A 25,910-nucleotide genomic window follows, 5' to 3' on the forward strand; every position below is an offset into this window, starting at 1 on the left:
AGTGCGAGTGGCATAAAAGCACAGTCTAAAACATGCCGCGAACCGCCACAGAAACCAAAGTAATATGGCTTTGCACGTAGGAAGAAAACAGCTGGCTGATCGGCTGATGACATTGCCTGGCTAAGTCACTCAGGACATGAACTGCAAAGCTTGATTAATGAGTTAGCGAGGCAGAGCAGAACGATGGGTTTAAAAATTAACATGCAGAAAACCGAAGTAACATTCAACAGTCTAGCAAGGGAACAGCAGTTGGCAATTGGTAGCGAGGTGCTGGAAGTAGTAAGGGAATATGTCTGCTTAGGGCAGGTAGTGACCGCTGATCCGGATCATGAGAGGGAAATAACTAGAAGAATATGAATGAGGTGGAGCGCATATGGCATGTTTTCTGAGATCATGAATGGCAGCTTACTGATATCCCTCAAGAGAAAAGTATACAACAGCTGTATCTTACGGGTTCTCACGTGTGGGTCAGAAACGTGGAGGCTAACGAAGAGTGTTCAGCTTAGGTTAACCCTTTGAAGGTTTTTGCCGTATATGTACGGCGGCGGTTTTCTGTCCCGCAAGGTCTTTGCCGTACGGGTACGGTTTCAATCTTCCGTTTGAAATTTTGCGCCAAAAGAACAATGCGTGCTCACTGGGGGGTGCTGCCACCTCTTAGGACTTACAAGAAGTGTTTGAATTTTGTGCTGCCTTCTTACGGAGATAAGCAGAACTTATGTCTAGCTTTAGCGCGGCGGCACAGACTGCGGCAACACCCCTTTTGTAGTTTTGGTTTCGCCGCGTGATCGCAACGGAGTCGCGCGAAATTTGAGTTTTCTTTTTGTCAGCACTATCTTGCAGGGGCTGCCGAAGTTGATTTCTATCTTTATTGGCGCTGCTCTTAGCTTGCTTATCACAGTTGCTCGCGAGGTATTCTCGCCCTCTGTGGCAACGCGCCTACGCGGTTTCGATTCCGCCGCGGGATCGCAACGGAGTCGTGCGAAACGTGTTTTCTCTTTGTGGGCACTGTTTTGCTGAGGCGGCGAAAGTTGATTTCTATCTTTATTGGTGCTGCTCTTAGCTTGCTTATCGCCGTTGCTATTCTATTCTATTGAACATTTTCCAGTTGTGAGGGATGCTGTCACCAAAGTACTGTTCCTAATTTTTTTTTTTACTATTTATTCTCGATTATATACATTTTGTAGATTCAAGATCCACAATAAAGTAATTTGACCACCTGGGAAAGTTTTCTTCAAAATAATTCGACCCTCAAAGGGTTAAGGACAACGCAGCAAGCTATAGAAAGAAAAATGACAGGTCTAACGTTGCGAGATCGGAAGCGGCCGGAGTTGGTGAGGGAATAAGCTAGGGTTAATGACATCCTAGTCGAAATCAAAAGGAAGAAACGTGCTTGGGCAGAGCATGTAATGCGAAGGTAAGATAACCGCTGTTCCTTAAGGGTAACGGAGGGGATTCCAAGAGAAGTCAAGCGTAGCAGCGGGCGGCAGAAAGTTATGTGGGCGATGAGATTAAGAAGTTTTCGGGGACACGGTGGCCGCAATTGGCAAAGGAGAGGATTAACTGGAGAGGCCTTTTCCCAGGCAGTGGGCGTAGTCAGGCTGATGATGAGGATGATGACAGAACACCAGTTACGCGTGCGATGTATTTTAGACGCAATACCCGAAGTGGTGTACATTTTAATTCGGAGTAATGACTATATGTTCATTAATACCAGTCATCTATCCTGCGCGGATTACACGCCGCACCCAAGTATGCTTCGTCTTCATTTCACTTTGTCTTTATGGCTGAAGCTATGAAAGGTTAAGCGAATATTGATCGAAATGACTTTTGTGCTTCTTCCATGGCGCCAGTAAAGTGTCAGCAGTAGCGCTATTACGAGAATTTTCGCGTGTTTTGTACCTCCCTGTTCACTAAAACTATACAGACCTGCTTTCGAAGCCCGTACTCTGTAACCAAGCAGTATATGTGTGACGTCATAATAATTGTGTGGTGCTTCGGTCCTGCCTGCCCATTGTTTTTAACGCAACAGCGTTTAGCCCCTCGTTCTCCAGAAACTCCGGTGTCGTTCTTGTCGGCGTCGGGGCTGTGAGCGAAAAATCGCAAGCATGACTCTGCCGGGGGTGCCGAGAGAGAAACCTAGGAGGCAGGTGCGCCACCCAGGTCACGTGACACTGCGGCGTCGTTACAACCTGTCCACCGGATAGTCAGCAAACTGCCCACTGTGGCAGCTAGCAGGTAAATTATTGATTGGGTCGCACAAGGCCCATCGCCGGGAGCACTTGCCGCCGCACCACAGTGGCGCATCGTTTAACTGCTGTACAACTGCGCCAGGAGTGGTTTGAGAACTCTCAGGAATCTATGAATGTAAAATACAAAATGACATTCCGCATATATAGGAATTAACCCACTACGCTATCGCGTCATGACCTCAAGGCGGAGCTTGTGTCCCCTCCATTTTTTTTTTCTTGAGTATGAGTGTAGTATACTCCCTTGCTTAGTTGTGCTACAGAAGAGCTGTACTTTCTCAACATATCTATAGCACTGTTGGAGCAGCTATGCTTAAGCGGCTTAGCGGCAACGATGTCTGACGAAGTCTACTGCGAGATACGTCGCATTAACGAAGATTGCCGCTTAGCTTCTACACTATAAGGCCGAGTCTTCGCTTTGAACACATGGCGTCAGAGAACTGCACACGAGTTACCAGTCGGGCGAGTTGGCGAACAGTATGCACAGAGGCAAGACTGCGCAAAAAGAGCCGGGTGGGTGATTTCGGTCGTTTCAGTGCATGAACGGGTTCAACCTGGCGTCCAGAGCACTGGGCTTCCGGGAGAAGCTGCGGGAGGACAAAACGGCCGCCTACATCCCGGATGTCAACGATATCTCTAAATGGGGTGAGTGGTCCATGTTTTACACGACAGCACAAGGAGCTAGTCGGCTCGCTTGGAGGCGTCCGGTGCCACACCTGGGTCAATGGCAAGTGTCAGGTCACGTTATCACGGACGTGGTCAGCGTGTATGATGAGGTGTATTACGCAGCGTGACACTCGATGCGTGGTCATGACAAGAATGGCATGTCATGTGACACCGCATACTATGTGACGTCGTCAAACCGGAAGCGTCGACGGGGTGTGACGTCAGCAAACTGAAAGTGATAAGAACTTCTCGACGGGCTCCTTGTGCTATTGTCATACAGATTGGACATCGCCTAGGCGTCCGTTAATTTTTTATGAGGGATGTCCGCGATAGGTATCAGAGGAACTGAAGGTAAATAGGCATCCTCAATGAAGTGATAGTGGAAAATGAACATTTTGTATAATAGCATGTCTGTTTAGGATATAATTTATAGGAAAAAAGGGCACATTGTCGCTTACAAAAGCTGTTTTTTTAATTGAAGAGCCCATTGTTTCGGAGCTGGCTCGGCTCCTTCTTCAAGGGTGTCAACGGGCAGACCCGCGTGGAGCTTGAAATAGGTGTAGAAGGTGGGGAGAGGGGGAAGCTTGAGGACGATTAAATGTTTGTTCGAGCTAGGGGTGCCCTCACGGCGAAATATTACTAACGGTTGTGAACGTTGTAGAGTCGACTCCGAGGGCGTTCACATAGGCGGCTACTTGCACTTTCGGTGGCTTTGTTTGTTAGGGCGTTTCGCACAACTAGCGTTAAAAACCACTAACTCTTGCCTCGAGGTATGATCAGAAGCACTTGTATCAAGTAGATTCTGCCGGCGAAGCCCGTTTTCACGCGACATGTTCAGTGCTTTAATTTTAAGTTTTTACGACATCTCGTCTCGTTGGGTGGTAAATTCATCCCAAAGAGGAAAACAGTAACGCCGACCAAAGGTGGTTGTTAAAATAAAAACGTTTTGCCTTCCATGCGAAAGCTGAAATGTCCGAACCGTTTTAAAAACAACCTTCGGTAGGCGTTTGTGTTCTTCATTTTGGCATGTTCACTTTTCCACGCTTCTGGCACAGTTATAGGTAACGCCAGCAGACCAGGGCCCCATATTTTGAGGCCTACTCGTAATAATGCGCGGTTCGTGAATAGCTTCCACTGCCAACACCAGCAATCACGACAGCCCGTCATACGATATCCAAAGAGCAGCGTAATCAGAAACACTTCGAGCGCATGAGCCCTTTCAGAATTCGCTCGGAGATTTTTTCTGAGACCGCCTTTAGCTTCGACAACGCTGCTATGTTCTATCTGTTCGTTTATTGTAACTCCGGACCAGAAGCATTCGAGTGGGAAGTTGTTACAAATTTATCAATAACAAAGGGTGGGCGCAGAGCTTTCACTGGATACTTTTTCATTTAATTCAGAAAATTTTCTCAGCAGGTTAGACCACTCAAAGAAAAGTTTGTATACAAAGTTTTAACGTACATCTGCCCTTCTGCCACCGCCGTTACTGGGCGTGCGCTTGATGCAGGCGCCGTATCCACCTACGCCATTTTTATATTCATTGTACGCGACGTCACGGCTCCCACGATGCTGCACATCACTCATATTCACATTGCACATTGGACAGATGCCTATAAGGGAATCAGGTAATAGTTGTTTTTGTTTTCACTGTTTTCCTGGTCTCCGGCATGGCAGCCACTATGGCGTTGCCATGGCACAATAATGCACACGCGCAATTCCAGCTTGGCGGTGGCTATTATCGTAAGAGGGAAATAACTAGAAGAATAAGAAGGGGGTGGAGCGGAATAATACGGCAGGTTCGCTCAGATCATTAATAGCTCTTTTAAAATATCCCTCAAGCGAAAAGTACACAACAGCTGTATCTTACCGGTACTCACCTATGGGGCAGAAACGTGGAGGCTAACAAAGAGGGTTCAGCTTATGTTAAGGACAACGCAGCGGGCTATGGAAAGAAAAATGGAAATGGTAGGTGTAACATTAAGAGGCCGGAAGCATGCAGAGTGGGTAAGCGCACAACCGCTGGTTAATGATATCCTAGTCGAAGTCAAGAGGAAGAAATGGGCTTGGGCAGGGCATGTAATACAAAGGCAATATGACCGCTAGTCCTTAAGGGTAACGGAGTGGGTTCCAAGAGAAGGCAAGAGTAGCAGGGGGCGGCAGAAAGTTAGGTGTTCGGATGAGGTTAAGAAGTTTGCGGGGATACGGTGGCCGCAGCTTGCAAAAGACAGTGTTAATTGGAGAGACATGGGAGAGGCTTTTGACCTGCTGTGGACGTCGTCAGGCTGCTGGTGATGATAATAATGGCTTGCTAAATGGGGTGATGCAGCTTTGTGCTGGAATCGGGCACCATACGAATCGGCCCTCGCTCGCGGTAGTCTTAACAGGCACGTGTAGCCTTGCTTAAAAGTCTTCCCGCCACGTGATTTACATTTTATCCGTGTAACAGGGAATGAGCGCCTCCCGTAGAGTACTACTTATTCACCTTCCAAAGCATTCTTGTCTAGCTCCTCTATATGGCTGCAAAGAACACACAATGGCCCGAATATTTCTTAATGCAGCGGCAAGTTCCATCGCCATCCTGGCATATTCTGTATACTATTCGCTAATCGCAGAACATGTGAACAATATTTATTGTATTAGCACTAAGGCTTCCAATCTCAAAAAATTCGTTGTCTGTTTGAGTGTCTGAAGCCAGTTAGATCTGGAGAAATAAACTAAATATGGCCATGACTGCGCCGCGCCTAGGTTTCGAACCCGCGGCGGTGCCAACAGATAAGCTTCGCTAACCACTGCACGAGAGCACCACAGGAAATAAGGAGAAAAAAAAGTGGTAGGGCTTTAACGTATTTAAAAGAGTGGACTTGCGAAAGTATGTGTTTAGCCGGGTTGGCTCGTGGTTTTGCTTTGCTGGGTCGTCGGCATGTCTGGCGACATAATTAGACTCAGGTTAAGCTGTGATCGAAGTTAAAGCTGATCTGATTTGTTCGCGCCGTTGATGGAAGTTGACGACGACAACGATGTGCAATGCACAGCGCGAGAGTGTGTTGCAGTTCAACTCGAGGCCTGATCGACTGCGGCAATAGCGTAGTGCACTCGTGCAGTGGCAAGCGAAGCTGATCTGTTCGCGCCGCTGCTGGTTCCAAACCCAGTTGCGGCAATACTTATTGCATTTCCGAAAGGAGGTTTTGCTGTTGCTATGCTAGGTTTGGCCAAGCTTACCCTCGAGGTCACCGTCCCATTAGTGTTAGCTGGCGCCACGCTTTTCCAAACTTACCCGACCTTCCTCCCAGTGGCTGCAGCTTGCTCCTCCGAACTAACCCGAGCCTACTGGAGTTACTCCGAGGATTCACACGATTCTTGGTTGGGGCCACGTTAAGTAGTGCTTTTGCACAAAAAAGATATGCTACCGTCGCAACCGAACACCCCTCGTGTTTTACTGCCACTCTATCGCGCTGTGCATTGCACGTCATTGTCTTCTTCACCTTCCATCCGTGCGCAATGGATGCAGAACACATCGCTATTGCAGTGCCCTCTTAAGATGCGTTAAGTGGTCCTAAAAGTTTATAGTGCGCTACTATACTAAGGTCCCCAATAAGCGACTTCACCAATCTTTGCCTGAAGCCTGATCTTTAAACCATAGAAAGCAAAATGAACAGAAAGCAAAATGAAACGAGACGTGCAAGCGCACATACTTCGCATTTGGCCAAGTAAGCTAAATCGGCCGTAAATTTTCTACTACCTATGTTGTATCTTTTGTTCTCATGGCAACATTTGTCTTCTTTTTTTTTCAGTAAAAGGACGCCAGAACTCCGATAACATCATCATGGGCCTGGCAGGAGTGAGCTTGGTCTTTGACGTCGTCCTTTTGGGCGGGGCGCTGCAGGTAACGGGTTTCCGTTTTCGTAAAGATAGAAACAACTGCGCCACCCAAACCGGGTTCAATCCTTCAGTTCAAACCACCGGTGTGCTTCGCGCTAGACTATCAGGCAGAAAGGCACACCATCATTCCACTTATGAGAGCGGGGGGGGGGGGGGGGGGTCAACAAAAAGGTACAATTTTAAGTTTGTCTTGCCACCTCTTCAAGCACTCAAGATTTTCTAGCAGTGAATATTCTACAGCACATTTAGTAAGCAACTTACCTACCCTGTGCAGCGTTACAGAATGGGCCTACACTTGAAAGCCAAAATCGCAGAAAGAGGCTTGTGTACAACAGGTTTATATATATTCCACGTGACTTTTTTGTTTCCTTCTAAGTTATTGTCCCAAGGGACGCCACGTCATGCGTTACATTTTCGTCATTGCCTCAAGGTCAAGGTTGTAGGGGGCGTGGGGTCTTGCCAGTTATAAAGAACAAAAAATTAAGAGTAGAATGTAATTCAAATAGAAATCTTGCCGATGTAGGCTGTGTCTTAACTCGCTCCTGAGCGAATGAGTGACCGTATTAGCTGTGTCGGAACCAACCCGCGGCGTGGGTGGAATTCGATACAAAGGGCGAAAAGAATACAAGCGGGAGAGGATTCGAATAAAAATATATTATCTCGGCACTACATTTTTTTCATTCGTAAAGTTGTAGTTTCCTTTAAGAAAACAGAGACCACATGCACAGAAGAGAGGCCGCGCAAGTATTTATGTACTGGTTTTCGCATACCCGGCAAGGAATAGGACTTGGGTGGGGTTAATATTGAGAGGGTCACTTTCAAACACGAAGCAGCGTCTGTTTATATAAGTGGTTCTAAGTTACTGGTTATGATTATACGCTTGACAAAGTACTTTCGGGCTCCTGACAGAATAGTTGTACCTTTTTTGTGCTTTTGTTAGACCGCAACTGGAGTTTGCTTCCTTCTCGTGGAACCAGTTATCGGGCTGTGACGATAAAACCATTTAGGCATGATGTAAAAAATAGCGCACAGGGAACACAAGAGACGGAAAGTAAACGACGGAAAGTTCCCTGTGCGCTATTTTTTACATCATGAACGTTATCCAACTCGCCCAACTTTCCGCTTTGCTGAATGCCATTTAGGCAGTGCAGATATGCTTGGTCGGGATGATAGGTATTTTCAAAATGGGTTTATATCGACTATGTATTCCTACTCAAAGCATACCGTTGAAACCACTAAGTGGCCGTAGGCTGTCGGGACGCTATTTTTTGTATAATATTGTTCACAGAGAAATTAATGTGTCTGATCGTGTAAACAGCTTGCACCTGCGTGTTACTTGTGTATTTATTTATTTATTTTACCTACAGGTGTACATGGTACATTAAAGAGGAGAGGGGCTAAAGCAAGACAAAAAAAATGATGGCCTATAGTGGCCTGAGCATCCGCCTCACATGCAGGAGGTACGGGGTTCGATCCCCTGTGCCATCAGGTACCCACCGATGATAAAGTGGGTACAAGCTTTCCCCTGTCTTGGTTCTCCGTTTCTCTGGGTGAATTGCTTGGGAAATGAGTCAAAGAACCCCACCTTCGCGAAACAAGGCCACGACGGGATGAGTTTTGCCGAATAAGGCACATTTTGGTCCCTCGCGCGTAGATTTTCCAACGAGGGTGGGTGGGGTCACCAAAGACCATTTTCCAAGCATTTGACTCCTGAAGAGCCGGACAGTGGACCGGGCGTATCTTGTACTCATTAGAAAACCGGTGGGCACCTGGTGGCACTGGAGATCGAACCCAGCACCTCCTGATTTCGAGGCGAATGCTCTGCCACAACGCCACCGTATTTTTTTTTATGTATTCGTTCGAGACAAGCGCCGAAAAGGTTCAGTTACGCATAGAACAACACTCTCAGGTCACTGTCTAAGAAAGAGGGCAGTTTATACCTTTTACCTTTCGGATATTATGCAGGCGCCTGGAAGTGTTGGAAACTTTACAAACTTAGATTCTTCTCACATTGCAGAATTTTGTGTAATTTTTTGTGATTTATGATGCTCATTGAATACTTTGGTAGCCATTACAACATCGTGCCCCAATGCCAATCATCTGCGGTGTTTTTTGGCTCGAAATAAAGACTGAGTGAATTAATGAATTTCAGCGCTACGCCCGGGTCATACAGCATCTGAACGACATTCCAGTAGAGTGCGTTAGGGTAAGAGGGCATTACGCGAAAGCAGTGGAAACTATTCGCTGCATCAGAGAATAGGCAAAATAATAATGCACATAGTTTCCACGATGAATGACAACAGATGTACATCTGTACATACTGTGCGCCCACCCTGGCTTCGTAGAGGATGTGGATGTCCTCGGAAAGATCCGTTGTAGCGACCACAGAATGGTAAAGTTTGGTATCAGCTTAGACTTGAAAAGGGAACGGAGAAAATTAGTGAAGCGGAAGTCTATTAACGAGTTAGCATTAAGAGGGAAAGTAGAGGAATCCAGAATTTTGCTACAGAACAGATTTTCAGCTTTAACTAAAGAAGAGGACCGTAATGTCGAAAAAATGAACGATCATCTCACAGATATCATTGCGGAGTGCGCCGTAGAAGTAGGCGGTAGCATGGTTCGACAGAATAACGGGAAGCTATCTCAGGAGACTAAAGATCTGATTAAGAAATTCCAAAGCATGAGGACGTCTAACTCCACAGACAGAATAGAACTAGTAGAGCTGTCGAAGTTAATAAATAAGCGTAAGGTAGCCGACGCCAGGAAGCTTAACACGGTAGCCTAAAAGCAGTGAAGAGGAACCTAGGCATAGTAGTAAAAGAGGGCAAGAGACAAAGAGGGCAATGACACTAGCAATATGGATAAGATAGTTAAAGTGCCCCAAGAGTTCTACACAAATCGATGCAGTAGCGACTGTAATCAGAATGCTACTGAGAGCGGCATTAGAGCACAGCAATGGGACATCCTGCCAATAACGAGGGAGAAAGTAAGAAAGCATTAGGAGCAATGCAAAGGGGGAAAACAACTGGTGAGGATCAGGTCACAGCAGATTTGTTGAAGGTTGGAGGAGAGATTGTGCTAGAAAAACTAGCCACCCTGTATACGCAATGCCTTGTGACCTCGGACGTACCTAGAGCTTGGAAGAACGCTAACATTATCTTAAATTGTAAGAAAGGAGGTGTCAAGAACTTGAAGAATTACAGACCGATCAGCTTACTGTCTGGTGCCTACAAGGTATTTACTTAGGTAATCGCTAATAGGATCAGGACAACCTCAGAGTTGAATCAACCAAATGATAAGGCAGGCTTTCGTAAAGGGTACTCGACAATAGACCATATTCATGCTATCAGTCAGGTGATCGAGAAATGCGCAGATTATAGCCTATATAGAGCGTTCATTGATTACGAGAGAGCATTCGACTCAGTAGAAACCTCAGCAGTCATGCAGGCATTGCGGAATCAGGGTGTAGGAAAGTGTTATGTTAATATATTGGAAGATTTTTATAACGATTGCACAGCTGCCATAGTTCTCCATAAAGTCAGCAACAAGATTCCAATAAGGAAATGTGTCAGGTAGGGAGACACGATCTCACATATGCTATTCACCGCCTGTTTGAAGGAGGTATTCGAGGCCCGAAATAGGAACAGCTGGGGATAAGAATTAATGAAGAATACCTAAGAAGTCTGCGATTCGCTGATGATATTGCCTTGCTAAGTCACTCAGGATGTGAACTGCAGAGCATGATCAATGAGTTAGACAGGCAGAGCAGAACGGCGGGGCTAAAAATTAACATGCGGAAAACCAAAGTAATATTCAACAGACTTGCACGGGATCAGCAGTCGACAATTGGTAGCGAGGTCCTGAAGGTGGTAGGGGAATGCATCTACTTAGGGTAGTTAGTGACCGCTGATCCAGATCATGAGAGGGAAATAACTAGAAGAATAAGAATTGGGTGGAGCGCATATGGCAGGATCTCTCAGATCATGAATGGCAGTTTATCAATATCTCTCAAGGGAAAAGTATACAATAGCTGTATATTACCGGTACTGACCTATGGGGCAGAAACGTGGAGGCTAAGAAAGAGGGTTCAGCTTAAGTAAAGGACAACGCAGATAGCTATGGAAAGAAAAATGATAGGTGTAACGTTAAGAGGTCGGATGTGGGCGGAGTTGGTGAGGGAACAAACGCGGGTTAATGGCATCCTATTCGAAATCAAGAGGAAGAAATCGGTTTGGGCAGGGCATGTACTGCTAAGGCAATATAACCGCTGGTCGTTAAGGGTAACGGAGTGGATTTCAAGAGAGGCAAGCGTAGCAGGGGGAGGCAGAAAGTAAGGTGGGCGGATGAGATTAAGAAGTTTGCGGGTATACGGTAGCCGCAACTGGCGAAGGACAGGGTTAATTGGAGAGGCATGGGAGAGGCCTTTGCCCTGCAGTCGGTGTAGTCAGGCTGATGATAACGACGTAGGGAAGCATTCCACAATAAGGCACCATTGTTGTAAAAGTAAAAACAAGCAAATTAACAGGTTGGTTGAAAGAATAGGAACGCGCGTTAAAATAAACATTGCAGTGAATAATAATAACAATCAGTTGTGAAGAATGGAAAGCCACGTAAACTGTCTCACTCCAGGTGAAGACCTCAACTGCGGACAGCGGGATGAAACGAAGGAGGGTTTGAAAGAAAGAGTTAGAGGCACCGCAGTGGAGGGCTTCGGATTGATTTTGTTTACATGGGGTTTTTTAACGTCAGATGCCACAAAAGCAGTAGCCTTGGTGTAATGACGATACCGAAAATGCTTGCTGTTACGACTGCGCAGGAGAACGGGAGGCTGATCCAAATTTCTGGGTTGTGGGCATCCTTTGACTGCGTCGCGGACGCTGTCATCGGCTTCCTCTCGGCCAACTACACCATGCCGGAATTCGTGAGTGGTGCACTTTATTTACTTTCGAGCTCACTGTGTTGGTGCATTCAATGTGAAGCAAAAGGCACTCAATGGTGGCATACGCGATGCAGCAGTGAATTTTCACATTCCACCGGACTGGTGTCGGGCATCCCATTGTTTACAGAACTTTGCCCTCTGTGCCTCGTTTCTTTGAGCCAGGATTGAAGCCGTAAACAATTTGTGTTCTCGCCTCTGTCGCTAGTCTGTTCTTAAGGCGGAAGCCTTTAATGCCTCATCGTTGTAAGCAGGAGTTGTCGACAGAAATGTCACGCTTTTCAATTAGTCGAAACGGTCGTGACGTCACAGTGCGCAAATTTCAAACGGGGCCAATTGTACTTTGGCTAGTAAACATGCAACCAATTAAAGGGATCGTATAGTGATACTCCAAGTAAGCGGGACTGAGTTTAGTTAATCCGTTAATTGACCAATTAGCCTAATTAACCCTTCTAGTCAGACCAGATAAATAAACAAAACCGAGTAGGAAATTGGCCGCGTTGGGGAATAGAACCAGGGTCTCCGGTGTGCGAGACGAGCACGCTAACCACTCCGCCACGTCAGCTCGATGGTTAGGAACGAACAAAGGCGCGTCTAGTGAATACGGTGTCTTCGGTAACTCCCATCTTCCTCCCTTCCCATTACGGCGAGGTTCAGGTGTCCACCGAGATATGCGAGACAGATAAATTTCCTTTCCTCAAAAACCAATTTACCGACGAGCAAGGCGTATAGCCGAACAGGAGATGGCGTTCTGTGGACTCCGTGGCAGCGTTGCAAGCCGCTGTCGCATTCCACTCTTACATGCGAAGCTTAATATCTTAACCACACATCAGTGGCACAGGCAGCAACCCTGCGGTTAAGGCTTTCGCCTCACCACAGTTTAGGTCAACAAAGATCCCCCCTGAATTTTTTGTCCCCCCCCCCCCCTTTTTTTTTATTCCCTCTGCTCTTTCTTGATGCTGACAGGAATTTAGAGCAATGGATCTGAATAAAATGTTGACTGTCGTGATATCCGCACTGTACGCATTCTAATTCAGTCATGGTCCTTTGACCGTTGGCGCAAGTACCAGAAATGTCGTTGTAAGGGATTTTTAAGCGCTTTCTCCTGCCTTATTTTTTAAAAATAGGAACATACGGGACCACTAACACTCCCCACTGAAGCTGGAGCTCTTCGCTTGGCGTTAGTGATCGCAAGGCACGAATGTTTGCGTATTTGTATTAGGATGTTCACCTCGAACGAGGGCAGAAGATGCAGGACTTACATTACCCGAGGGCTACCCGTGAAGACGATGGCTGTCCAGTCCTGCAGACTACGCACGAAACTTTGAGGCTTAAGGAAGGAAGTTTCAGTGATAGGGGAGAAAGTATGCATGCCATGTTACCACGTTCATAGCGTGCTACAGAGATGCACAAACGAACGGACACTAAGTAAGAATAGCAATAGCTCCTCTGTGTCAGTTTGTCTACGCATACCAGCAGCGCGGTATTTACATGGATTCCAAACAACTAAGTCGCTTTGTTGCGTTATCGGCTAAGTTAGCAGCTGTCGGAATATTCACAAGAAAGGGACAGTGAAACGTGACAGGGACAATTAAACGGATGATGATGATGAATTTTTGTGGAACAAGGGCATCTGCTGCCAAAGAGCGCCATGGCACAAGGTTTTTTCTTCTACTCAAGGTTTGGCCAAAGACCCACAATTAACCTGAGAAGGCGCTGCACGGAGGCCTGCGTGGTGTTCTACCTCCGCTCAATGTCTTTGGCAGTTAATCGTTCCTGTCATGAGTAACTAAGTGGCGTACCCCTATAAGCAGTGATGTAACACACTAAGGACAGTTCTGTGCAACTCTGCGTCTAATTGCATAGTAACTGGTCTGAAGGGCAACTCAGAACCCCATCTGCCCTGTTTTGTGTTTTAGAGCGCAGCTCTTTGGCGTCCGTTCCTGGGTTTCGCGTCGGCGTCGGCCTCGTAACCAGCTGCGCCCCCAATGTCATGCTTTTCAATTGGTCGAAATGCTCGTGACGTCACAGTGTGCGAATTTCAAATGGGGCCAATTGTACTTTGGCTAGTAACCATGCAACCAATCAAAGGGATCGTATAGTGATGCTGCAACTAAGTTGGACTGAGTTTAGTTAATTGCTTAATTAATCAATTATCCTAATTAATATAGAGGAGAATGAAGAGGTCAGAAGAAAAGAAAAGAAAGACGCGCGCCGCAGCGACAACAGCGTCCGCGGAAGGAGACGCTGCTGAAAAAAAAAACAGATAAGTACGAAGCCGCGTTCCCACCACCACCACGCACTTCCCCACTCAGTAAGTGTTGTTGTTGTTGTTGTGACTGAGAGAAGGATGAAAAGGAAATTGCACGGGCCTGCTACTGGCTCTAGCCAAGCCACCACCGCTGCCAACGTGCAGATAGAGGAGAGGTAAGAGATCAGAGGAAAGAGAAAAAGGCAAGAAAAGACGCGCGTCGCAGCAACAACTGCGTCCGCCGGAGCGGACGCTGCTGAAAAAATCAGATAAGCGGCCGAAGCCGCGCTCGCCGAAGCGAGATCCACTCTAGGATGTTCGACACAACGTATATGAACGAGCAACGTCGACGTTGCTCGTTTCATATACGTTGTGTCGAACATCCTAGACAGTTCCAACAATTGACAGGTTAATGACAGAACACGATGGATAGAAATGCAATAATGTAAATATGAAATAGCCTAATTAACCTTTCTAGTTAGACCGCATAAATCTATAAAACCGAGAACGAAATTGGTCGAGTTGGGGAATCGAACCAGGGTCTCCGGAGTGCGATACGAGCACGCTAGCCACTCCGTAATGCCAGCTGAATGGTTTGGAATGAACAAAGGCGCGTCTAGCTAATACGGCGTCTTCGTTCACTCCCATCTTCCCCCTTCCCCTTACGGCGAGGTGCAGGTGTCCACCCAGATATGCGAGGGAGATACATTTCCTTTCCTCAAAAAATAAATTTACCGTCCAGCAAGGCGTACAGCCGAATTGGCGATGGCGTTCTGTGGACTCCCTGGCAGCGTTGCAAGACGCTGTCACGTTCCACTCTTACAGGCGAAGCTTAACATGTTAACCACACATCAGTAACACACGCAGACAGCCAATGGACGCGTCATTCGCTGGCAGCACTTGATTCATCATTCACAACCACATTCTTAACGTACGCTCCCTTGCCGCACATGCCAAGGACGTACACCACGATCACATTCTGCGCCATTCCTCTGTACTTTGCTTTGCTGAAACCTGGATGGATCCCGAAGAGCCTCTCGAAATCATAGATTTCCTATACTGCTGTGGTGCTCGCAGAGACCACAACAGAGCGGCGGGAGTCGCTATCTACTTGCGCACAGGTCTCTCTGCAATACCAGTCGAAATGTTTGGCACGTCACATGAACTTGGCGAACTGTGCGCCGCAAAGTTGCCCAATGGCTTGCTGGTAGTAGCTGCCTACTTCGCCCCTACCGCACTCACGAAAGACGTCGTGCACTTCCTGCAACTCGCATTAACCGTCCATCGATCCACACCGATGTTAGTAGTGGGGGACTTTAATGTTGACATAAAGACAAACAGCAATTTCCTAACACTTATGCGGGAGATCATCCCGTTCCTCTCGCTCGTAACGCGTCCCACGGCTGTGACAACCTCGCGAGGCACTTGTATAGATCTCGTCTTTGAGAATCAAGCATTGGTGTACCAAGTCTAACATATATCAGTCTATTTCTCGGACCACAAAGCTTCATTCATGACTGTCAAGAACTGCTAGTGGAATCTTTGTTAAAGGAATACGTGTGAAAAATAAAAAAAAACTCTGTGATAGCGCATACATGTGTTGCTCGATTTCTTTGCCTCAATCTATCGAAAAGGTGAAACAGCTTTTTGCTGCGCTCAAATTTCGCATTAGGAAATAACGTAATCGTCGGTAATTTTTTTCATAAGTTTTTGGATACTACATTGTCATTCTGCTCTGTTTAAACAGTGTGCTGCCATTTGGGTTTTTGTTTCTCAAACAAAACAGGAGGGGACGCTTAAGCTCGGACTTAAGGGTATGACGCGAGAGCCTGAATGGGTTAGTGCCTATATATGCGGAATTGGTCAGTCTCTACTCTGCGCTCATACTTCGCGCGGAGTCCTCACGCGATTCCTAGCGCTGTGGCGCAACGGTTAAGCTATGCGCCGATCACCCGGCAGGTGGCAGTTTCAGATACAGCCACTGGTGGCGCTTGTGAGGCTCAGGTTACTGTTCCCTAGCAAACTCTAGCGACGAAGCATTGATTTATCTGCCACTTGCCACTAGGGGCAGTTTGCTCAAAATCTGGTCGGCAGATTGTGATGACGTCAAAAGGCCGAGTTTTCCGCTGAACGGAACAATTAACGCTATCGTGTCAAAAATCTAAATGCTAACGTTCGCATTTTGGTGTTGACAAACTTATGTGTCTGCTATGCGAGAACCCTGTTACGCTGCCTATGTGAAGGCTGCCAGAATCGAGGCCCTCACTATTCAATTGAGCAGACAAGAGTAAACAGATTAGGAGCCCGTAAGCATATGCATACAAAGTAAACCAACAGTCGTTTACACTTATAAAAAAAGACATGGGGGAAAGTTACTTTTTAAATTTCGGTATTGATTACAGTGAGAACTAATTTTCATGACTATTTTAGATTACAGAAGAAAACAGGAGGCAACTAGTGCTACCGTTGCGACCTTAACTCACAATCTACCAACTTAGCTATGGCGGCGGCTGTTCACCTTTGAATTTCGAAAGTATTTGTGGGGACACGAGATTCTTACGTTATAGACAGACGTGCGTAGGCGAGCGAAGACAGCTAGCAGTGTGAGAATAGCTTGCCAGCAGCAGAACAGCGGTGAGACGATCGCTTTATTCACTTGCCTTCCGCACCGAGGATGCCGGCGCTCGAAACACCAGTGTGCTCTGCCCACGCGGATGTTAATGGATGCTATGTGGTTAGCGCCACTACAGGGATCCAACCCTGCTGAACGAAAATGCCGCTGTGGTCGAGCTGATTACCAGGACACTTGCTTGTGCATGGAGCACGATCTAGAGGCGGCCTCGGGTAAGGGTGCGAAAGTGAAACACCAATTAGCACAAACACGAGCCCGCCATGTATGCTAGCTTTAGATGGTAGATTGCCACCGCGTACTCACGTCTATTGACAGACACGGTGAAAGTCTATCCTGCGCGCTGTAGTAAATCGAACGGGCCATTGTATGGTGAAGTGAGGACTAATCGGATGCCTCAGCTGCGCACAAAAACGTGAGTCGAGGAAGCTAGGTCCATCCTTGCGAAAACGTCGTCAAAAGTGGAGAGCTGTCGACCTGGAGCAAGCCGCAAGAGTACAAAGAGTGACTGAAGTTGCTCAGTGTAGGCTAGCGGATGATGCAAGCTGCAAATGGGGAGAAGAATTCGTACCGTAGACCTCCTCGGCATCAGTACATCCCAGTAATTCTTTTATCGCTTACCGAAGGAGGGACAAGGCGAACAGATGGATGTTCAACCATGAAGTTCGAGTTTTGAGGGCGATAAGAGTGTCTGACGTTGAACCCTTACAGTCATTCGGTTTGTCGACGGACGATATGCAGGGTTGTGACGTGGTAGACTGCGAGGACAGTTGGCAATGCCCTGAAGAGATCGCCTTCAAACAGCCTTCCACTGTCGGCTGTTGCAACACGGAGGAAGTTGTCACCAATGCGCACTTGTGTGCAGACACCGTTATAGCGTGTGGGGGTGGCGGTCTCGGTTTCAGAGGAGATATCTTCGACTCAGTGTGGCAAGCTCAGCCAGATTCCAGCTACCAAGTGACAAAGAGGGGTTGTCGTTTGGTGCCAGCTTTTGCCGGTCGCAAGTCGGAAAATTGGTCGCAGTCAAAGGTTCACAAACAAAACAAACTCTATATAGCAGAGAGAGAATACAGATGAATTTCTTAACACTCGTAAGAACACATACAGAGTGATCTACAAAACAATGCAACGCATCAAAAGTAACGCTATAGAGACGTTAATATACAAGGAGGATCTTGCACCTAAAGTGCACTAATACAGGAGTGAGGCAAACAGTACAGAATCCAATTGGTTCACCGAGCACTGCGATAGTCCGCAGACCGTACGATCCCGATGGGGCCGTCACGACGGCTGGCTCGCGCTGCCTTGCTGGTGCCTGGCTGGGCGAGTGGTGTCGATCCGGAAGTCGTGCGGGAGCGCTTGTCGGAAACTTGACTACGGTACCGGCTGTCCTACCTCGCTGAATGTCCTTCATATGAGGAACACGCCGCGTCTGCTCGTTTCTACGCTCCAAGTCAAGCACTCACATACACACAGCATCAACCGTCCGGCCGGGCGCGCATCGCCTTTGGTCAGGCGGGGAGAGAGGCTTCTAGAAAGCTCGAGTCGCGTTTTATGCGAAGCATACTAAAATAGCCCAACCCAGCTCCTCGAGCGCGGCGGTGTCGTTGCCATTGACCTGACTGTATATGCTACCAAAGGTAGCATGCTCCCTGCGGGAGGAAGAGCGTCGCGTCGGTGACGGGAGCGGTCGCATGACGCGTCGGCTCCGTGATAGCTCGCATTCAATTGCGATACATCAAGTTTTCCCCCTGTAAGCCTGGTACCATCGTCTCCAGGAACCTCAGCGGCACCCGTCTACACCACGTTTGTAAAGGTGGGGCCAATTTTTGACCACTTTTCGGGCATTTGAAGTCTTCGTCACGCCGCGGTGGTGCTAAGCCTAACGGCGCCGGGGCCTGCGATTGCCCCGGTCGGCGATCCCTCGGCCTCGGCGGCTCCAAATCAAGTCACCGGTACGACCCACAGTCCTTGCGGATCGTAACAATGGATACAAACCAATCCGAGGGTACTACTCAAGGCGAGGATCCTCTACCAACCGAGGACGATTACCTTGAAGATATGGTCCGCGTCTGGCGCGGAAAGAAGAACGCGGCGGCGGAATCGAGGGACGCTGGTGCTGGTGCCACCCAGCAACAGGCGCCGGCTAGCTCTACGAACGCAACCTCGAACGCAACCTCGAAGCGCTCCAGGCAACTCCGGTGGCGGCCGCAGAACACGCCGCGTATCGAAAAAGACATCGTCGTGGTGCTGAAACCGCGAAACACGGTCGACCTCAGAGCAACTTTTGGTCCCGGACAAGCCGGCGCTGCAATCCGCAGCATCCTCGGGGACGACGCAAATGCAGGACTTGCGGTGTGGCCTGTTTGGGACCAAAACGTGCTAGTATGTGCGTTGAAATCAGTCGACGCCGCGGAGAAGCTACTCCGGGATGTTGTGCTGCGGGTTGGGGAACGCGAGCTACCGTTCCGGGGACACCCCAAACTCTCCGGTGCGTTCTGTCGCGGCGTCGTGAGTGTTTCGCCTGACGAAACGTCTGAAACCGTTAAAAGAAAACTCTGTGCGGAACCAAATGTGGTGTCTGTGCGCAAGCTGGGGGGAACCCCGGTTGCGGTGATCACCTTCGCGGGGACTAAGGTGCCACGGACGGTGTTGTACAGCTACGAACGGCTCCCTGTTCGCCTGTACAAGAAAACAGTGCCTGCATGCCACCGCTGTGGCACAGTGGGCCATCGGGCCGATGCGTGCCCGCGACCGCAGCCGGGGCGCTGCAAACGCTGCGGAGTCCAGGTTCCCGATGCCACTCCTGACGGCCCGGCGGAACATGACTGCGTTCCGAGCTGGCTCATCTGCGGAGGCGGCTACCCTACCGGAGCTCCTGGCTGTGCCGGGCGGTTCCGGAAACCCATCAAACCCAGCTCCCCATCAGGATCCAAACCGAAGACAAAGACGGGGCCCAAGCAGGCTCCTCCGCCCAAGGCCAAGAAAGCGTCAGCCGATCAGGAAACCAAGGCCAAAACCGGGCCATCGAAACCTGTCAAGTCCGCGACCCAGGCGGCGCCCCCGGTCCTCAACGCCAGGGACTTCCCGCCCTTGGCACCCGTCCAACCACAGGTGAGCAGTTGGAGTAGGGCAGTCTCCGGGCCCCCTACCCGTCCCTCCCCTACCCGTCCCTCCCCTACCGAAACCGCCCTACAGCAGCAGGTAGAGGAGCTCAGGCGCCAGAACCAAATTCTAGCGCGCAAAATTCAGGAATTAGAGGCCAAACAGGCCGGGTCATCTGAACCAATGCAAGAAGCTGAGCCAGACGACGAGGATGACGGATCATCCGTAACATCTTGCCTCGCTAGCGTCTCGTGGCAGAGCGGGGACACGGTAGTTGGTTCAGCTGGTCGCGTCGCCGGCCTAGAGGCACTGCAGCGCCAAACCGAGCAACTGGAGGAGCAAGTGGCGGCCCTCCCGAACCAAATCATGTCAGCAGTCTGCGAGTCCTTCCAGGACATGTTCAAGGCAGCTTTAACGCAAGCACTTCCCGACCTTATGGCCCAGGTCACTGACTCGGTCCTTAAAGCCGTGCAGCCCTGGGTCAGCACCAAAATTAAGAACGCCACAAGCTGCGAATCCCCTCACCTCAAACGTAAGACAGCCTTCCGTCAGGCAGCGGAGGAACATGGTTCAGGCTCGGCAGCTGGTGGGTCGGTGCGGCCCCTCACTGGGGTTGCGCCGGCTCCCGGCCAGAGCTATTCCGATCACCCTTAAATAAATGCGACAAGATGGCTAGCAGATGTAATAGGAATGCTAAAATCTTTGAAAAATTCCAGATCATCCAATGGAACTGCTGGGGTTTCAGATCTTGGAAAAAGCGGTCACACCTCCAGCTTTACCTGCAGTCCCTAGGTGACATGCCGGCGCTCATTGCCCTACAGGAGCCCGGCATAGACGCTAACTTATCAGGCTACAGCACCTTTCAAGGGGGCCCCCTCTACGTGCATCCTGGTGAATAAGGCTTACACCGTGGTTCAGGTCGACTTAGACTTTAGTACCGAGCAAGAATATACAATGGTCCGAGTACTGCCTCTCAGACGCCGCGACCCGTCAATAGATATCCTCAACATATACTGCCCTCCGCGTAAGCCGCGCGTAACTTTCAATGAAATCTTCCTTCGCGCGATAAAATTGGCAGCCACAGAGCCTCTAGTGATCGTTGGAGACTTCAATGCTCCCAGCCTTCATTGGGGCTACCACTTCGAACAGGCAAGAGGACGTAAGCTGGCAGAGCTCATCTCCACCCTCAGCCTCACGTTGCTCACGGACCCGGCGTATCCCACTCGAGTGGGGAATTCGGTAACCCGCGACACGTGTCCAGACCTTTCTCTCGTTAAAAAAGCTAGAGCGGCTGCATGGGAGAACTTGGGAGATTCTCTAGGCAGCGATCACCTCCTTCTCCGGATTACAGTCGAGGCAAAGGCAGCGCGCAAAAAATAGGGTCAGGCCAAGCTGACCGATTGGCACAAATTCCGGTATCACACTATCCCTCCCGTACTATTTTCCGGCGGCTACGCGGAATGGGCTAACCACATACACAACATTCAGAAACAACACGTCACAACACTACAAACCACCGAAGAGATCCCCGCAGTGGACACCCACCTCCTGCATTTGTGGGGGGCGCGCCGGAGCTTAACTAAACGGTGGAAAAAGCAGAAAACTAATCGCAAATTACGCGACCGCATAGCCAAACTCACAGAGCAGGCTGCAGCGTATGCTGCCGAGCTCTCAGATTAAAATTGGATAGCACGCTGCGACGCCGCAGCTCATCAGATGAGCTCGAAGGGGACGTGACGTCTCTTTCGCAGTCTAATCGACCCCTCCCAAACGAGAGGGGAGACGCAAAAGCAGCTCCGGCGGGCTCTGCAAGGGTTCCAAGGTACGACGGCGCAACTTGCGGACACTCTGTGCGACAGATATCTGTGTCGTATGGAGGACCCGCCTGGGCCACAGTACATGTACTCTGGCAGGCGTAATGAAACACTCGATGCCCCTTTTGAGTTGCACGACCTTAAGGCGGCCTTAGCAAAAATGCGCCGGGGTACGGCTCCGGGACGGGACCACATAACAGTGAACCTGTTGGCGAATCTACCGGACTCAGCCTACCTTCATTTATTAGAATACATCAACCAGATCTGGGACGGGCGTCCACTCCCTCCCGAGTGGAAAACGTCACTTGTGACGTTTATCCCTAAAACAGGTAAGGCCGTGAATACGGACAACCTGAGGCCCATATCAGTGACCTCATGTGCGGGCAAGCTTATGGAGACGATGGTACGGGATCGCCTCTCTCCATACCTGGAGAGTAAGGGCTTCTTTGCAGTCACCATGTTCGGGTTTCGCCCTCACATGTCTGCACAGGATGTCCTTCTCCAGCTGCACAGGGATGTAATACGACCGACAACTATGCAACACAATGACAAAACCATCCTCGCCCTTGATCTGAAAGGGGCTTTCGACAATGTGAAACACGGAAGCATCCTGGCCAACTTGAGTTCTACCGATTGTGGGGCTAGGACCTACCCGTATGTAAGAGATTTCTTGTCTAATCGCCAGGCCTTTCTTCGGATTGAGGGCGAGGAATACGGCCCTTACATGATGGGAACACGGGGTACCCCTCAGGGAGCAGTGTTATCACCGCTCCTGTTCAACATTGCTATGATGCGCCTCCCAAGCCAATTGGCCCGGGTGGAAGGCATTCAACACGCGTTATATGCAGATGATATTACAATTTGGACCACTCAGGGGAGCCTTGGGGACATGGAGGACCGCCTTCAGCAGGCTGCTTCCATAGTCGATGCGTATGCTAATGACTGTGGGCTCCAATGTGCTCCAGCGAAATCAGAGCTTCTGCATGTCAGAGCGAACCCAAAGGATAGGACAGCAATACACATCTCTCTGTCAGGAGGTCCTATTAGAGAGGTGGAGGAGCTCCGTATTCTGGGCCTTTTCATTCACCAGAGACTCAGACCGGACTCCACTATTGCGAAACTCAAGAGAGTAGGCGAACAGGTAGGGCGCATGATCCGCCGCGTTTCCAACAAGCGGGGTGGTCTGCGGGGCAGGGACGCGCTTCGGCTCGTCTATGCCTTCGTGACTAGCCGGATCCTCTACGCCGTGCCATATCTCCACACTACTAAGCAAGACGAGGCGCGAATAGACGCCATCATCCGCAAGGCAACTAAGCGAGCCCTGGATCTCCCGGTGGCTACCTCTAATGCCAAACTCAAGGCATTGGGGGTGCTAAACTCCTACCAGGAGCTGCGGGAGGCCCACCTCGTGAACCAATACACGCGGCTCACGCAGACGGCTCCTGGGCGCCGCCTGCTAAACCGTTTACACATCCAACACGACTGCACTCCAGAGGAGGCGGAGCGTATCCCAGTACTATGGCGCCATATGCTCTGGGTCTCCCCGCTCCCCCGTAACATGGACACCGACATGCATGAAAACAGACGACAAGCGCGGGCTCGGGCTCTTGAGAGATAACACGGCTCCCGACCCGGTGTATATTATGTAGACGTAGCAGGGCCATCGCCCACGGGATTTTACTCGGCCGCTGTCGTTCACCAGGAAATGCACGTTGATGGACTCCCCTTTCGAGCCCCGAATTCAATGCGGGCCGAGGAAGTAGCGATAGCGCTTGCTGCCGCCCACGCCAATTCGAGAATAATCATCACGGACTCCAGAAAAGCATGTGCACATTACTTGGCAGGGGAGATCTCCCCCTTAGCTGCTTGTATTCTACGACGGACTGCCACTGATCCAACACCCAAACGAATCATTTGGGCTCCTGGCCACCAGGGCTTACGAGGTAATGAGGCCGCTGACGCGGCTGCCCGAGCGCTTACTCACCGGGCTCCTCATCCCAGCTCTTCTGGCTCGGAGACTAACCAGCCGCTGCTGCGATTCAGGGAAATATTAACACATTATAGCGACAACTACCGCCTTTTCCCGGCCCCTGCAAAAGGGCTGAGTAAGACGGAGGAGCGAACTTTAAGGCGCCTGCAGACAGGTACTCTACTCTGTCCTGCAATAATAAAACATTACGATCCTAACACGGATGGGCGATGCCCACACTGTGGGGAGGCCTGTGATATCTTCCACATGGTGTGGGCATGTACTCAAAATCCCCACCTCCCCCCTTCCCCTACCCCTTCCAGAGAGGCATGGGAGACTGCCCTCCTCAACTGCTCCTCGCTTGAGTCCCAAAGGGCTCTGGTGAAACGGGCGAGAGACGGGGACTCGTCGTGCGGTGTCCCGGACTAGGGACGCCGACCATGTAGCGGGGCCACTCTGTGGCTCCCAAACTCTTTTTCACAAAATAAAAGTTTTCACCACCACCACCATTGACCTTTCGTGACCTCCATGTCATACCACGTGATGCGTGACGTCACAGCAGATGAAAAACGGGGGCCCAACTCGCGCCGTCGCGCGAGGCGTCGTGACCAAGGATGACCACGTGGTGCGTGACGTCACAGCAGATGAGAAACGGGGGCCCAGCTCGCGCCGTCGCGCGAGGCGTCGCGACCAAGGAGGACCACGTGATGCGTGACGTAACGCCATAGGAGAGAATAAACCCGAGTGTGATGCAGTGGGAGCACTTGCTGGCCAGCGAGGACGAGGAAGCGCAACGATTCCTTGTGCGCCGAGCCACGATGGCAGCAGTCAAGTGCGGCATCCTGGACCAAGGATCGACCACGGCGCCCAGTGACCCGTAGGGGTCACGAACACCAATTTATTGACAATAAAGTTTTTTGCATCCATCCATCCAAACGGGGCCCCAGCTCGCGCCGTCGCGCGAGGCGTCGCGACCAATGTGTTTCCTGCTTCTGCCGCTAGGTGCGCTGTAGTGGCGGCGGTATACAAGGGTGTGCGCCTGCATCTGCTAGGCGTACACGGGATAGAGATGCCTCCTGGAGACAGGGCTGCTCGTTGGAATGAGAAGCAAAAGTTGCGGCGTGCTACAGAGACTGATGAAGAGCGCGAAGAACGTCTAGCCAAGCGGCGTGCTCGATATGCAACTCGGCGACAATATGCTTCGCATCTGACTAGGCTTAACCTAAGCTAAGCCTCAGCCATTTTTTTTTTCGACCCGGTGCCGTAGCGCGCGAGCGAAGTGGAGACGGCATTACTCAGCACGCTGAAGGTTACGCGCTCTCCTTCGGCAGCCGGGGTACGTATCTCCATGGTTCTCGAACTGTCTTCGGCTGGTGTACGGGCGAGAGTACCTCCGCGCCGCGCCGGCTTTCCAAATATGCGCCGATTTTTGTGATAGCAGTCGAAACGAGAAATGCAGACACTGAAGAAAATGGACGCCATGGTGAATGCCATCGCAGTGTATTGAAAAGGCTCCAGGCCAGTGCGTGTGGCTGTCAGCGCTGGAGAGGGTGCAGCGTTCGTGTCATGAACGTAGTGAACCAATAACGGTTTTGTGGACGTAGTCAAGCCCTGAGTCGGCGGGTGGAAAGGCGGAAGAGGCGACTTAGTGCGGCGCATCGCCTTTGTACGTTGGCAGCCGCAGACAATCCAAAGCCCAGCTGCGTACATGAGCGCTGGTAACCAGCCACAGAAAACGACAGGCGATAAGGCGCTGAATGGGTCGCATACTAGTGTAGATCGAATCGCGTGGCTTGATGAAGAGTTGAGCTGGATGCGAGGATGGCACAGACGGAGTGGCAATGGTTTTTTACATGTCAGAGACGATCGTGCCGAAGGGGGGACGGCCGTGGCACATCAGACACTGCTAGAGAGACACTGCTTGCACCTAGGCCTTGAAACTTTTTGCCAGTACACTGTGCCTCTACAGTTATCTATCACCACTTTTTTCTAAATATGATCAGATGATCAGTGCCGCCACAGATAAAAGTAACATTCTCGCAGGGTTTTCTTGATTTGAGCGATTTTTGGCTTCTTTCGTATACATGATCTCCATATCGATATTGCTGGCGCAACCGCTGGCTAAATTCACCACCGCCAAACAGCAAAGGTTGGGCGGCACGGCTCTTTTAGCCATATCTCTGCCGCTGAAGGACTTCTGTTGAAGTTTTTACTTAACGCCATATCTTTTCTTTTTCAGAAAGAGACCAAAACAATTGTAAGTATATATCCAAAAAGGAAGCTTGAGAAATTGGGCTTCAGCGACGGTGCCTTTAACGTTATTCCTCTTAGAAGGCGTGATGCTGTAGTACTGCGGCAAGAAATTTAATGAAGCCCATAGATGTTCAACCATATCTCAGCGTGAACAGGTTTTGG

At 49.8% G+C, this 25,910-nt stretch overlaps 1 protein-coding gene across 1 annotated transcript in view; it reads left to right on the forward strand.

The window, feature by feature from the left end:
- LOC149360205 (uncharacterized) overlaps window positions 1-25,910 on the forward strand; it is a 48,266-nt gene that overhangs the window by 1,118 nt on the left and 21,238 nt on the right. The window contains exons 3-5 of the mRNA XM_089569214.1: window positions 2,783-2,891; window positions 6,704-6,795; window positions 11,608-11,712. Coding sequence (XP_089425340.1) covers window positions 2,783-2,891; window positions 6,704-6,795; window positions 11,608-11,712 — 306 coding nt within the window. The remainder of the gene's footprint in view (window positions 1-2,782; window positions 2,892-6,703; window positions 6,796-11,607; window positions 11,713-25,910) is intronic.

Source organism: Amblyomma mixtum, chromosome 2, assembly GCF_055824585.1.
Source record: "Amblyomma mixtum isolate Tamu chromosome 2, ASM5582458v1, whole genome shotgun sequence".
Lineage (NCBI taxonomy): Eukaryota > Metazoa > Arthropoda > Arachnida > Ixodida > Ixodidae > Amblyomma > Amblyomma mixtum.